Source organism: Xenia sp. Carnegie-2017, unplaced genomic scaffold, assembly GCF_021976095.1.
Source record: "Xenia sp. Carnegie-2017 unplaced genomic scaffold, XeniaSp_v1 HiC_scaffold_16, whole genome shotgun sequence".
In the NCBI taxonomy this organism is placed as follows: Eukaryota; Metazoa; Cnidaria; class Anthozoa; order Malacalcyonacea; family Xeniidae; genus Xenia; species Xenia sp. Carnegie-2017.
This window is the reverse complement of record NW_025813469.1, coordinates 1,787,284-1,802,360: the sequence shown is the minus strand read 5'-3', so window position 1 is coordinate 1,802,360 and position 15,077 is coordinate 1,787,284. Positions and strand designations below refer to the sequence as shown.

Sequence of the window (15,077 nt, the reverse complement as noted above, 5' to 3'; positions counted from 1 at the left end):
TACAAATATAAATATTCTTCGTATATTCATACATACAGAAAAAAAAGCAAATAAAAGCAATGTAAACAATGCGGTAAACTTTATATGTTAGGCAATCATATTTTCAAAGATCATATGCAAATTATAAGTATATCTGTAAGTTAAGAATTTTCCCAAATTTCTCTGCCAATACAAAGAACTTCCTAAACGCTGATTATCATTGGCAGATGTTCATAGCAAACTGTATAAGTGGCTTGTTAATGAAAGAACCGACTTATAAAAAGTTCCGCTGACTTAAAATTCATTTTAAATGTGCTTTAAATAACTTCATCATGATGTATTTAACTTAATTAATACAAAACAAAGAATCTCTTTGAAATTGTAAAAACGCCCTCTACATATAATACAAAAACTGTCTTCTTTAATTCGAAAAGCGTGCTTCGTTCATTGTATAGACAATTTAGCATGTACATTTATAGCTCTAAATTTATTTTTCTACAGGCAATGAATTCTTTCCAGCAAAAATCAAAAAAGTCACATGCATTTTTTTGAGTGCGTTGATTAACTTCCTCTCATAAGTTGATTTCTTGTGATACAAAAACAACGCCGAGTAATTGGAAAATTACTTTAATTTCCACTGAAGGAAGTTCAAAAAGTTTTATTCAATCAATACCATTTCTTTGCACGTGGATTTTGTAAGAAAATAATTAAAGCAAAAGAATTTCAAAAACGCCTTTAATGGTTCTCAAAACATTCTACGTGCTGTATAAATACTGCCACAGCAACAACTATTCATTCATTACAGGACATCTAGTTGGGAAAGCACTCAGCAAATTTTGTGAATTAACTACAGTTTAACGAAAGTTTGATAAAAAGGTAATACCAATATTTCTTTCTTTTATTTAATAGCTACTACTACTGCTTAAAGAAATTTATTATTTTACATGAATTTATAGTTTGTATTGTGCACACATCAAAACAGGATTGAGATAAATTTGGTTTTATTATCAAATTCTTCTGAATTTTAGCTCAATAAAGTGCATGCTCTTTTAAAGTTGTTTTAAAGTTACTTGTAAAACCATCAATGAGTTTTTAATCAAATCCGTTTGCTAAAAGACTGTAACTCCGTATAAATATGTTGATATTTGACCAATTTTAAAGTGGATAAACAGAAGCAGTTATCAATAACATTCTCATTTACAGAAGATTACTTAACTTCAAGCAAAGTCTGCTAAAAATACAATGATGACCAACAAGATCCTTGTACTTATTGCTTTTACGCTAACAATCTGCACACATGTCACCCATGGCATTTGCTGCAGCAAAATAGAAGAGCTATTAAAGAAAAAGAAGAATGCTTTTGAAGTTCTTTGCGCAACTGGACACAATCTCCCTCGTGGCTGCTGTGATGACATCAAAAAAGAAGTGACATCATATGAAAATGCATACAAATCATTGTGTGTTAATGTAACAGGTAAGATACTATAAACTAAAGTTCGATTGAGAAATTGAGCTACGGTAAATTGTGTGGTGTTGAAAAGGATATCAAAATTCTTCTTGTTATTTTATTTCCTGATAGGTATTTTGCAGGATTCGAGTATTGTAAAAGGTAAACCAAAATGGATCTCGCACATTAAGAAATGGCTTTCTTCGAGCTTGAACGGCAAGAAGACCGTGCGCTGTTACAGAGCAACAGTTAATGGATGGGCCTCGACTACATTTCACAAAAACTGTGACTCCAAGGGACCTACATTGGTCTTGGCGAAAAAAGGATCCTATGTGTTTGGGGGATTTGCATCACAATCGTGGGGAGGTAAGCTTTAACTAAGTTTAAGCTATAGTTATTACTAAAGATTCATAATAGTACGATTATGAAATAAAAGACGATACATTTCTTTAATGTCAAAAAATTGTGTGAAAAAATGTCATTTTCCAAGCAAATGTCTCAGATGACAAATAAGAGACCATGAATTGATGCCTAAAGTATCATATACTGTTTGTTTAGGTAATAGTCGTTACATTCGAGCACCAAACTCTTTCTTATTCTCATTAAAAAACAAGGATGGTCTGCCACCATTTAAATCTAGTCCAACCAAATATCCACAATACGCAATGTACACACACAGCAGCTACGGACCCACATTTGGAGGTGGTCACGACCTTTATATCGTCAGCAATGCCAAGTCTAGTTCCAGTTCTTACACAAACTTTGGTCACTCGTACAAACTCCCATCTGGCTATTCTTACGGAAGCACCAAAGCAAAATCGTTGCTGGCTGGCTCCTACAGATTCACTTTAGACGAAGTGGAAGTGTTTTACCTTTCTTCATAAATTATATGAACATAAATGATTTGTTTGTTTAATCTATGAGAAAATTTGCTGTAGCTTTTAGTTAATAAACCTGTCTTTAGTGGAATAATTTGATATTAAATTAACGCAACTTCGGAAAAGCATCTAAGTATTTGTCGTTGATGAATGTTAACCAATGTTTGAATAGTTTATTCTCAATTGAAGTTGAAATCATATTTTTACCGCGGTATATTTTGCTATAATAACATATCAATCATTCTCTTCCTTCTCTAAACTCGAGCGACTATATAGTTATAGCAAAACCTGTTCAATTCACAAGTTTTACCTTGTCTCAATGAAAAATCTTCAAGTATGCCTTCTGTAGCTATATTCCTTATTTGATGGTTTTTTGGTTGCATATAATGACTAGTACTTGCTGCAAGGTGGTGTTTGATTTTTACGGAAGTTTCCAAAGGTAAGCCCGAGTTTCAAATTTGGGTTTACGTGTAATTTCTCTAGATTATGCACAAACAGGTATGCCTGTCAAAAAATGTCCTTGAATCAATAACATCCTTACTTAAATCATTTCACGCGTGAGTGGCACTATAGTGACTTCTGAATTTCTTTGTGCTTTTTTGCCAACAATATTATGATACTCCAATATAACCAAAAACGATTCTCCAGTACCCTGGGAGAACGTCCAATATAGCTAACATGATTGTTTTGTTCAGTTATTTATATGATATTCCGAGCCAACATTTGATTGCAATATTTTATTTTAAGGAAACTTTTAATTTGCCAAAGTAAAATGAGCGGCAAAATTATTGAATTCATCGTTGAATCTGACAATCTATTAAGACTGTTGTCTTAATAAAAAAACCGTTTACAAAAAAATATTTTTCCCTTCAAGCCTCTCAGCTGTTAAAAGCATTTATTTACATATTGTTTTACAAATCAGAAATGGAAGGAACCTAGATTTTCCTGCAGTCTGATTCAGTCTGATTGGTTGTAGCAAAAGCAGAATGTTGTGATATTTGACTGAAATGAGCTCGTCGTCGAAGTTATGCACCGTGTTGGAAAAAAAGTAATTGATCAACTTTCTATGATGTCAAATGAAGTTCAAGACGAAGTCTGTTCCGTATTTTCAAAGCTGGATAATATTGAAACGACTCAAGCATCATTCATTCAGTCTTTACCCATATTCCAAGCACTAGATGGAAGCACCTATCTTTCCTGCATTGACTCTAACGGACAATTTCACCTGGTTGCGCCTCCCAATCTGTTGTTGCCTGAGACTTTTCATTTTATTAATCGAGATAAAATTATATCATCTTCAAAGATGGCGAGTTATAGTCTTTTATTGAAACTTGGCGTGTTATAGTCTTTTATTGAAACTTGGCGTGAAGGTTGAAAGTAATGCAAGTTTACTCATGCATCACTTGGAAACATTTTTGGATTCTGACTCGAGTGATGACTATAAGGATGACGTTGTACTTTGGATTTTACAGAAAATCGAGATGCTGATACAGGAAACACCTGCGTTCCTAAAGTTTATTCGTAGAGTACATTCTATTCCAACGGCAAGCGGACGAAGAATGCCACCAAGCTCACTTTTTGACCATTCTGACAACATTTTGATGATATTTTGGGTTTACTGAGAAAGGGCTCTTCGATTTCTTCGGATCAAGGTCTGGCGCTTGTTGAACTTTTCAATGAGCATTTACTTCTTTTAAAGCAATTGACCGCGGACGGTAGGCAGTTGAAAAATGTTTTAAGTGGGTTACCATGGCTACCTCGCGTACTTGATCGTCCTAATACGTACCCAAACTTTATGCCCTGGTATGATGGTGATACAGTGTGTTGTCCAAGCACAATGTTGCTTGGTTCGTGGTCCCTTTTGGTTGGTGCAACGGTTCCTATTTTTAACGAGCGACTCATTTCAAGTGAAGTTAGAGGTATTGGTGAATTTTTTTATTTCCAGTTGAGTTTTTAAGTATTCTTAGAATAGATGTTAAACAAGATAAACGGTTGTTTTTAGAACGTTCATTAGGGAGTGTTTGTTTTTACATCCAGTAGTGCTTCATTGATATTTTTGAAAGTGAATTTCTTTTCAATAGAAACTAGTCAGGCACAACTGATTATATAAATATACACCTTCCCTCTCTTCCTTAATTAACGTTCTGGGGACGGCTCTGAACAAGAGGGAATATAAACTTCATCAATAAAATGAAGGTTAATTTTTATGAGAAGTATTGTCCTAAAAACATCAGCCTACTTGACATGCGTGTTGTTGTTTTAGTTATTTAAAATCTGTGCATTACTTTATAGATCTCGTGGGTGTTCACACAAAAGTTCAACAAAATTTATGGAATATAATTTTCCAGCAATTAAAAATCGCAGTCCAATCTTGGTCTAATGAGGAAACAACCCCAGTTGAAGTCGCCAACTTTCAAGAAATGATTAAAAGTGAGTATAAATGTTATGACTTCCTAGAAAAATTTGTATTTAGTGCACACCTCTTTTGTACAAAAACCTTTTTTAGCAATGATTATTCTTTATTTATAACCTTATATATTCCATTAGATATTTACTTAGTCATCTCAAAGTTATCCACGGATATGGTGGCGAAGTTCTTGAAAACCCATTCTCTTGTACAGTGGGTATGGCATGGAAATGGCTTTACAGCACCAGAAAATGTTGCATTTGAATCGCCCTTCCCCAAGAATATCGATCTTCATCCTTACCTGTTCTGCCTTCCTAGAGATTTATTTGTTGTGAAAAACTTCTTAGTTTCCCATGGAGCAAAGCTCAGTTTCGACGTTAAGGATTTGTTGAATTGGATGCAAAATATCAAGAAGAGACATGACAGATCAGAAAATGTATCACATGATGAGGTGATGCACGACTTAGATCAATGTCGCACTGTATTGGAATGGATAGCAACGCACAATACTGTATTATCAGAGGATCTACGTAAGGAACTTCTTATTCCAGTTCAGACAAAGCCTGGTAAATTAAGACTTGAACTGTGTCATACATGCACTTACTGTGACCGTGAGTTCTTAAGACGAGGTGTCTCCGAATATCAATTGTCTATTAAATCTCACTTGATTCATAAATCTATCCCCGATGATTTGGCATGTCGTATCAAAGTTCCACGTCTGTCTGAAGAAGAAGAAGCTGGTCAGTACGAACCGCTGACCACACGTTTACGAAATATCCTACAGCAGTATAAAGAAGGTGTCGCCATTTTCAAAGAGCTTATACAAAATGCAGATGATGCTCGAGCGACGAAGGTTTACTTTGTTATCGACTGGCGAAATAATCCTTGTGAGACTTTACTTTCAGATCAACTGTCACCTTGCCAAGGTCCTGCTTTGTATGCTTATAATGATGCCATGTTTTCGGATGAAGATTTTGGCAACATAAATAAACTTGCTGGTGAAACAAAGAAAGAAGATTTGGAGAAAGTCGGTCGTTTTGGTTTAGGCTTTAACTCTGTTTATCATCTTACTGACGTTCCGAGTTTTGTTAGTGGCGAAAATCTTGTTATTTTTGATCCAAATATGACTCATATTTCCGACTTGATTGACAGAAATTCAAGACAAGGTGGATTGATGTTGAGTTTTGCTGACAACAGTCATGTTTTATCTGCATTTCCTGATCAATTCTTACCTTACCATCAATTCTTTGGCTGTGACATGAGCGGTGACAATGCATTTTATTTTCCTGGAACGTTGTTTCGTTTCCCATTTCGCACCCAGTTGCAGGCCCGAACGAGTGGCATTTCAAAAGAACCTTATACCCCAGAGAGCATTAAAAACCTCGTCAAATCATTGACAAAGGCCTCCTCAACGCTTTTACTTTTCTCTCAAAACGTTAAGGAAGTTCGGGTGTTTGAAATACAAAAAAATTCCAATCCAAAGTTATCTTTAACTCATCCATTAATCACAGTTACAAAGACAATTGAGAAAACATTGTTTTCAAATTTGAAGAAAGGTGAATCCATGTTGAAAAGTTCGTCAGATTGGTTTCGTCAAAACAGATTAAGACGAAAACTTCCAAAGGAAGGTCCAAGGTGTACCATGTTCATCAATATTAATGTTTGCTTTGTAAAAGCTGATTTAAACGATGTATCAAACCCATCTCAAATGATAGAAAAATGGCTGGTCAACTCCTGCACTGGCTGTAGATCGTCATTTCACGTTGCACAAAGTGATGAAGGTGTTAGAAACGGTGTAGTTCCAGTCACAGGAGTTGCTACAAAAATAGATCTCTCGAATCGTAGCGATGTTAAGATTCAGTCTGTACCTGGAGAGGTGTATTGCTTTATGCCATTGTCTATAGAGTCTGGTCTTCCAGTTCACGTCAACGGTTTGTTTTCTGTTTATTCCAATCGCCGACGATTGTGGGAGGAAGGTGTTGGTGAACATCAGTTGTTGAAACCTTTTGAAGCAAGATGGAACGAAGCATTGATGGAAGATTCGTTAGTACAAGCTTATTTTGATTTACTACTGATGCTTCAGTCTTACAATGCAAAACAATATGAATTTCATTGCCTATGGCCAAATCCAACGAAAGTGCACCACCCCCGAGCCTGGAGGCCATTTCTTCATTCTTTCTTTAACAGGATAATTGACGAAGAGTTAAAGGTATTCCAATGTAGGGGAAAATGGAGAAAACTTCAAGATTGTCTCATTCTTGATCCAAGACTGAGCAAGCAGAAAGAATGTGTCGCCATCATGAATCAATTTGGTGAAAATGTTTCATCGATTCCTCCAAATTTCATAGAAGCTTTTCAAAGTTGTGGAAAGGGAGAATTTATCAATAATCATTTGTTAACAGAAGATAAATTCTTGAAGGAATATTTTTTCCCTAACGCATCGCGTATTTCAGCAGATTTGAGAAGTTCCGTTCTCGTTCATATTCTTACACGTCGACTGAAAAAACATCGCGATTATGATGATCTTTTGAAAACTGTTCCCTGCTTCAGTTGTTCCAAGGATGGCATGATTCTTCGTACATCGAATGAGCTTGTTCATCCCAAAGGAAAAGCTGCCTGTCTGTTTTATGAACATGATAAACGATTTCCGTTGGACGATCGACTTCTGGAGAAGGAGCTAGCCATGATGTTGGAAGAACTTGGTATGATCGTCGATTTTTTGCCTTGGAGCAGTTTGTGTGAGAGAGCAAAATCAATCTCTCATCAATGTGATACTGTTAGAATAAATCTGATGATTAAGTTTATGAACGATATGCCATCTGATGCCTCCATTTCAGAAGAAGATGTAGAAATCTTATGCGAAACTCCTTTTCTCCCTATTCTATCAAAGCCAAGCGATTATCCGTTCTCGTGGAAATTTGATCATTGCCGTGGAATGCAGTTTGCTGATGCTAATTCTCTTCACTTGGAAATGTATAAGTATCTTGTTGGCACCAAATTTCTTATTTTGGATGAGTCGTCAAAAAGTGTATGCGCGCCAAATCTGTCTTTGAAAAAGATCCTCGGAGTTTCATCAAAAAAGCCAAAAATTTCTGATGTTATTGAGCAACTTGATAGGATAATTATGTCAACGATCCATCTCGCTCATGAACAGAAAGAAAAATTATGTTTTACAATCTATGAGTATTTTGAGAGTGTAGTCATTACTATGAATGGAAGCCAAGATCAAATTCGCGAGCAGTTAAAGTCTAGATCTTGGCTTTTCGTTAATGGACAACTGGTGAATGCTGGACAGGTTGCACAAGACTGGAATAAGTATGATGCTCCTCCTTATTTATTTTCTTTACCTTTTGTTTACAAAACTAAGTTCAAATTTCTTGTCAATTGGTATGGAATAAAGAAGAGTTTTTCCGATGAAGACTTCGTAATGGCCATGAATCGCTTAAGAGAAAATACTGCAAGTAAAAAACTTTCGGACGAAGAAATTGATACTCTCGTTGTGCTTGCTGAAGAACTATATATTTTATCGGGTGGTCAAAGTAATTATGAATTGCCACTGCCAAATGAAGATGGTAAACTACATGATGGCAGTGAACTTGTGATCAATGAGACACCATGGCTGGAGATTGATGGTAGATATAAACGTGTCCATCGCAAGATACGTTCACAACTAGCATACTATTGTGGTGCTAAAGAACAAAGAGAGGCTGATCTGGACCACTTTTCTCAACCAATTGGTCAACCGTTTGGACAACATGAAGATTTAACGGATCGCTTAAAGAACATCTTACGTTCCTATCCTGCAGACGTTGGAATATTGAAAGAACTTCTTCAAAACGCAGACGACGCTAAAGCCAGTGAAATTCATTTTGTTTTTGATCCTCGCAATCACAAGAGTGAACGCGTGTTCTCAGATAAATGGAAAGATCTTCACGGCCCTGCAATATGTGTTTACAATGATAAGCCTTTTACCAAGGATGATATACTGGGTATTCAGAAACTTGGTATTGGAAGCAAAGTAGACGATCCTCTGAAAACTGGTCAATATGGTATTGGATTTAATGCAGTTTATCATTTCACCGATTGTCCGTACTTTATTTCAAACGATGAAGTAATTTGTGTTTCTGACCCACACATATGGTACGTCCCCAATGCAACGCAAGAACATCCTGGAAGACTTTTCAACAATCTCAATGAAACGTTTAGAAAAAATTATGATGATGTTTTTTCCTGTCTTCTGGGTGATCTTTTTGATCTTAAAGGAAGTACGATGTTTCGATTACCATTACGAACAAAAGAGCAATCCAAGATCTCTACTAAACTTTGGAGCACAAGCGCCGTGACAGACTTGTTTGAGAGTTTTCGTCTCTTTGCAAAAGATATGTTGCTGTTCTTGAATAACGTTACGAAGATTTCGATATCGGAATTGAAGAATGGAAAACTCGAAACTTATACAGTGAAGTGTGAAGTATCTGATTTAAGTAAACGATCTCAGTTTCACGAGGCAATCAAGACTTGCAGTACACTACCAACTCGTCAATTGTGTAAAATGCAAAGTTTTCATTACGTAATGAAAATATCTGATTCATTGAATGTAAAGAAGGATTGGTTAATTGCACAGAGTTTGGGCTATTTAGATTTTGATAAAACGTCAACGATTCCTGAGGGCCAAGGAATGGGCTTGCTACCTCGTGCAGGTGTTGCTATCCACTTATCGAACTCTGACGCTCCATTTCGACATTCTATATTTTGTACGTTACCATTGCCAGTTTCGTCAAAATTTCCTGCGCATATCAATGGTCACTTTGCTCTTGACTCTGCTCGTAGAAATGTTTGGTATGACACCAGGAGTGGCGATTTTCGGATGCTTTGGAACAGTTTCATGAAACGTCATGTAATCCCTCCGTTGTATGCATTAGCAATGACACTCGCGAGGAACCATATTGAAGGCTATCATCATGAGTCCGATTGTATGGGAAATTTTTCATCACCGAAAGATGCAGAGAATGGTTTGAAATGGTATCATAAATTATTTCCACCAATTTTAGAGCTTGATGCTGAATGGAAACCAGTTGCTGAAGTGCTTTACAAATATTTGTTACCAAATCACGCCATTTTACCAATTGCTTTGTCAGTTCCAAATTGTAGAGAGTCACCTCGTGACTGTTTGTCAGCAGGATCTTCAGAAGATGACATTGCCCCGGTGAAAGTAAATTGGCATACACCAGCAAAGGCGTATTTTTGTACTTCTGATATATCGTTCACGCTGGCAAAATTACTTTTGCAAATCAGATTTCCTCTTCTTTCACACCCACCTAACGAAGTGCACAAAAGTTTCAAAGAAGTTGGAAAGTTGCAAGACGTAAGTCCTGAAGCTGTGATTGAATTTCTAAGGCATCAAGTTGAAATTGTCAATCAGTTACCCAAGGCTGTGGAACAGACTTTGTTTCGAGAAGAAAAAATTGTTTATGAAATTACACGCTATTGTGCTCAAGCAAGTCAAAATGGAGATGGATATTTTGAAAATCTTCACGGACTTCCTTTGCTTCTCACGAAAGATGGCTTCCTTCGTTGTTTTGATCAAAATATGCCGGTGTTTTGCAGCAAGTTCAGCGACCTCGTATCTTTTCAGTCCAATCTGTTTGTGACCAGTTTACTGGAAAGCTTTTACTCAACTTATCTAAACAAATGTCTTGACGTGTTGCGTGAGTTTCATTTGTCAGACCTTGCTCAATATCGTGAAAGGCTTTATCCGTCTTCTTGGATCCATTCTATCGTGCATCAGCCATGGAAACCAGATGAAAGCAACAACGAACATCCTAAAAAAAAATGGCTGGTGTTGCTTTGGAAATTTATTGTTAACGAAGTCAAAGATAACAGGGTTTCGAATAAAGTAAATTGTCATATTCTTGAATGCATAAGAAATTGGCACATCATTCCAACGACAAATGGTTGTCTTGCTCCTCTTTCCCAAGGAAAAACCGTTTTGAATGTAACCAGTGAGTTCAGTCCTGATTCATTCTCAGACAGCGTCATACGAAGTATTTTAGTAAAGCTGGGTTGTCCACAGTTCGATAAATCCATAATTGATTCACTGTTTACAACGCGAGAAAAACGAATCGTTGCTGTTTGCCGACATTATCTGGCTCTAGTTCAATCGACAAAAGATGTACTTGGAGTATTGTCTACATATGTTAATAAAAGCAATAGAATCTCGTTAAGTGATGTTGAAATTGAACTATTGCTTAAATTTTTTCAAACCAATTTATTTACTTTGCAAACCTCAACTCTACGTAACCTTCCGTTCTACCAGACCATCCATGGAACATACACCTGCCTTTCAGGAAATCATACAGTGTTTGAGATACCCGAAGATTTTCCTAAAGATGACCTTGATGTTTTATCGCAGGTAGGGCACATAATTACTTTACAATCTGCCCCAAAGTTAGGAGAATTGTACCGACATATTGGTGTAAAGACGGCTTCATCTGTAGAATTTTACCGTGATATCGTGTTAAAGCATTTCCATTATTTGACTGAACAAGGAAGAATTAACCATTTGAGATTTATAAAAGAACGTCTTATTTACGGCAATAGTGGGAAAATGTTATTGGCGATCTTAAAACGTTACCATTGATTCCGGATCGCAAAGGTGTTTTACATCTAGCAAATTATTTCTACGAACCAGACAACATAGTTTTCAAGAATTTTGTTCCTGAAGACAGATTCCCCCAGTCCGTTTAATTTACTAGAATGGAGAAATTTCCTTGTGGATATTGGCTTGCAGAACGTGGTTACTAAAGAACATTTTGCTAGTTACGCCAACCAGTTGCAAGAAAGAGCTCGCAATGTGTCAGATCGAACTTCGCTTGAGGGAGTGGAAATTCTTAAAAAATCAAACATTCTTGTTTCACATTTATTTCAAAATACAAGTTTGCATGAGCCACATTTTCTCTCCAACATCTCTAACATCAGTTTTGTTGCTACTGCAGTTACACCAAAGGTATATCTTGATATGTGTCCAGCACACATCCAAACCATTTTGACATGTTACAATCGTTCCGTACCTCAACACCATTCATTGTTAACTTGGTCAAGTGCATCGGTTATTGCTTCGTCGGCATTACCTCACGGTCATAGTAATGTGGCAAAGAATCTTGGTGTGTGTTCCAATCCTCCTTATGAATTTGTTGTGTCTCATCTCAAGAGTGTTTCTGGTCGCTTTTCAAGTTCAACAAATAAGGAAATACCGGAGACTTTGTTCAAGCCTCTGGAAGATGTGATGACAAAGATCTATAGCTTTTTCAAGGACTTATGTCCTGAACCTTGGAAGCACTCCACTGACGATTTCAAACGTTGCTGCAATGCTCTTCGTGATTGTTCAGTGATTTTAGTTGACAAGAACACGTTTGTGCGCGGTAACCAGCTTGCTTTCGAGCATGTTTGGCACGATCTTAAACCCTATTTGTTTAAAGTTCCACGTCACCTGCAGCACTTTGAGCATTTTTTAAAAGGTCTTGGAGCTCAAGAACATCCTTCACCTCAGCAGTATGTATCAGTTCTTCGAATGATAAAGATGAGTTGTGGGGAAAATAAAATGCATCCGAATGAGAATTCAGCTGCAATCTCTTCCACTAAAGGCTTGTTTATTCGTTTGAAGAGGCTTCAAAATAAAAGTGTTGTCAATCCTCTTGCTAATGTAGAAGATCTTTACTTGCCAACAGAAGGCAAATATCTGTTACGATCCACCACAGTTTTCGTAAATGACACCATGGAAAGAAAGGAGCGACTCGTTGATTTTTCTAGAGAACTGCTTATTGATTTGACCATGAAAGATCATGAAAGTCCTGAGAAATTGGTTCAACTCCTCCCTCGTCATTTGCAAGTTCGAAAATTAAGCTCTATTGTACAAGAAGAATTAAGTCCTGCATGTGCTGACAGAACATGCGTCCTTGATAGTTGTGAGTTTATCAATCATTACCGACAACTTCTAGTTTCACGAGAGTTTAGTGAAGCGCTTATACGGCTTTATAAATCCCAGCAAGACAAAGATAAGATACCTCCAAAAGTGGAAATGGAACTGAGAAAGTTGGAAAGCAGCGTGGAATTTGTGTGTATGCAGAATATTGCTTTACGTCTTATGAAAGTACAGACGAATGAGGTGATTACTGGAAGCGATTCAGATGTGTCCTGTTTCTGTCAACCGAACGAATGTGGATTTCGTATTCTTATCAAACATGGTGGTGACGCCAATTCAAGTGTATTGCACGAACGATTAAGCTCATTTGTATCTTCCATCACTGGTAATTATTTGGAAGAAAAAAATTGGCGTTTTCTTATGATGCTTCTTGATGCCCGCAGTGTCAGTGACCTCTCAAGAACATTGGATTATGCACGCATACCGCGTACTATCTCTGCACTTTCCAGTCTTCCACCGCTTGGAAATGTAATTCCTTTGGAACTTCACTATCTTTTGAAGAATGACGTTAGGTTTGTTTTACGTAAAGGCGAATTTGTTGGGTATGAGGTACAAGATGAGAGCGAGGTGAACGATTCTGTTTATATATTCGCAAAGATTATTGAACAGTCACAGCAAGGTAAGGAATCCTTAGATTAAATTGAAAATATAGCTCTTACACGTATAATTGCGTTTTCTTTATTACGCCAGGAAAATTGCGATAAAACTGGAAACATCTTCGTTTTCAGTCAGTATTTTGAACGTACTTTTCATCGATCATTCTATATGTAAAAATGAGGCTATTGGTATTGTTTTCTTGAACTTGTTATTCTTTAAAGTATTGGACTAAGTCTTCAATAAACATATTTGTTGTTTTATTTAGTTTTTGTAAACTGTCATATTTAGGTGATGGAAGGCTACAGTTAAATAGTAAGTATAAAATTGATATTGGAAATGACGAACCAATTGAAGTCAGCAAATTGAAGCTTTTCAAGTTTGATCGTGAACAACTGGAGAGTACAAATGACCACGAGCAGGAAAATGTTGATCGAACGACGGGAAATGTTGAAATGGAGATTATGCTTTATGAAAATTTGTGCAGAGAGTCTTTTGATAACACAGCAAATGATACTAACACAAATATTACATTGGAAGAAGCTAAAAAAGAAGTAAGATGAATAAAATTGTGATGAATAAAATCATGTGATGAATATAAATATCGAGAAAAATCATATTTCTGAAGTGATTATTTTCTTAACTAGGTTGCAGAAGCTCTTGCCGAAATATGGAAACTACCAGAATCGGAGAGGAAAACAGCCATCAAACGTCTGATCCGGCAATGGCATCCTGACAAGAATCCTGATCGCAAGGATTTGGCTACTCAGGTTACACAATTCTTACTGAATGAAGTAGAACGTTTGGAAAAGGGAGGAATTCCTGGCTATCAGGGGCCTGAGGCTGACAACTCTCATCATGGCCCACCTAACTTTCCCCCACCTCGTTCATCGGATGGATTTTGGATGAATTTATTAAACGAGAGAGCGGAAGGTCAAGGAAACGTGAGCGAGGGAGGTCAACTGGTGGCGATGAATATGAACCATCTATTCCTGCCGAGGCAAAAGTTTGGATGCAACAGTCTGAAATTGATTTAAATGCAGCTAGAGTTCTATCTATCAACGAAGAAGAGACATTTTTTGCTCTGTCCTGTTTCCATTCTCAACAAGCTGTGGAGAAAGCATTAAAAGCTCTTATGTTCTTCAAAGGTCGCCTAAAACCAAGAGATTTAGAAGTTCATGATGTAAAGAGATTGGCAGATCGTGCTGCACAGATCAATGCACAATTTAATGATTTGCCAAATTTGGTTATGGTTTTTCAGTATCCAAGTTTTTACATCAACACACGCTATCCTCAGTACAGAAGATGGGTTATTTCAACTCCTCCTACAGCCATGTTCACTGAATCTGATGCCAACGAAGCATTATCAAATGCTGAAAAAGTCTTATCTCTTGTTAAGCATGTCATAAGAAATGAATGATTTTTATTAATTTTGTATTCACTGTAGCGAATTTTCTGATGAGTTTGATTTCGAACAATTTGAACACATAGTTTTGAACATTATTTGCCTACTTAGGCATGTATTAATAATTGTCACTTTTGCTGTTTTTGTTTTTTACCTTTTAAATTTAAGTGTTCCTAGAACTGATAATTTTTATGACGCGAATAGATATTCTACAATAAGCTTTTATGTCTTAGTCTACAATGGAGATTTGTTCTGCCTGTTTTTTTAGTTACACGTTATTTTATCTACATGTTATTTTTAGAGCTGTGTTTTAAATTAAGATCCTAAATGTTGTAAGACCCTAATCTTTTCATTTTTTTTCGATTGATACTAATCTCGCCCGTGCGCAT

The 15,077-nt window shown here is 36.6% G+C and overlaps 2 protein-coding genes across 2 annotated transcripts; both read left to right on the top strand.

The window, feature by feature from the left end:
• Positions 1-780: 780 nt before the first annotated feature.
• LOC124437368 (MTOR-associated protein MEAK7-like) lies at positions 781-2,432 on the top strand. The gene is made up of 4 exons (XM_046987346.1): positions 781-855; positions 1,183-1,453; positions 1,559-1,792; positions 1,985-2,432. Exons 2-4 carry the CDS (start codon positions 1,222-1,224, stop codon positions 2,308-2,310), a joined length of 792 nt encoding a protein of 263 aa, XP_046843302.1. The 5' UTR covers positions 781-855; positions 1,183-1,221; the 3' UTR covers positions 2,311-2,432.
• A 1,266-nt stretch (positions 2,433-3,698) lies between these two features.
• Positions 3,699-14,925, top strand: LOC124437146 (sacsin-like). The gene is made up of 7 exons (XM_046987155.1): positions 3,699-3,830; positions 4,004-4,223; positions 4,597-4,734; positions 4,852-11,337; positions 11,437-13,308; positions 13,575-13,837; positions 13,931-14,925. Exons 1-7 carry the CDS (start codon positions 3,699-3,701, stop codon positions 14,318-14,320), a joined length of 9,501 nt encoding a protein of 3,166 aa, XP_046843111.1. The 3' UTR covers positions 14,321-14,925.
• Positions 14,926-15,077: the final 152 nt, after the last annotated feature.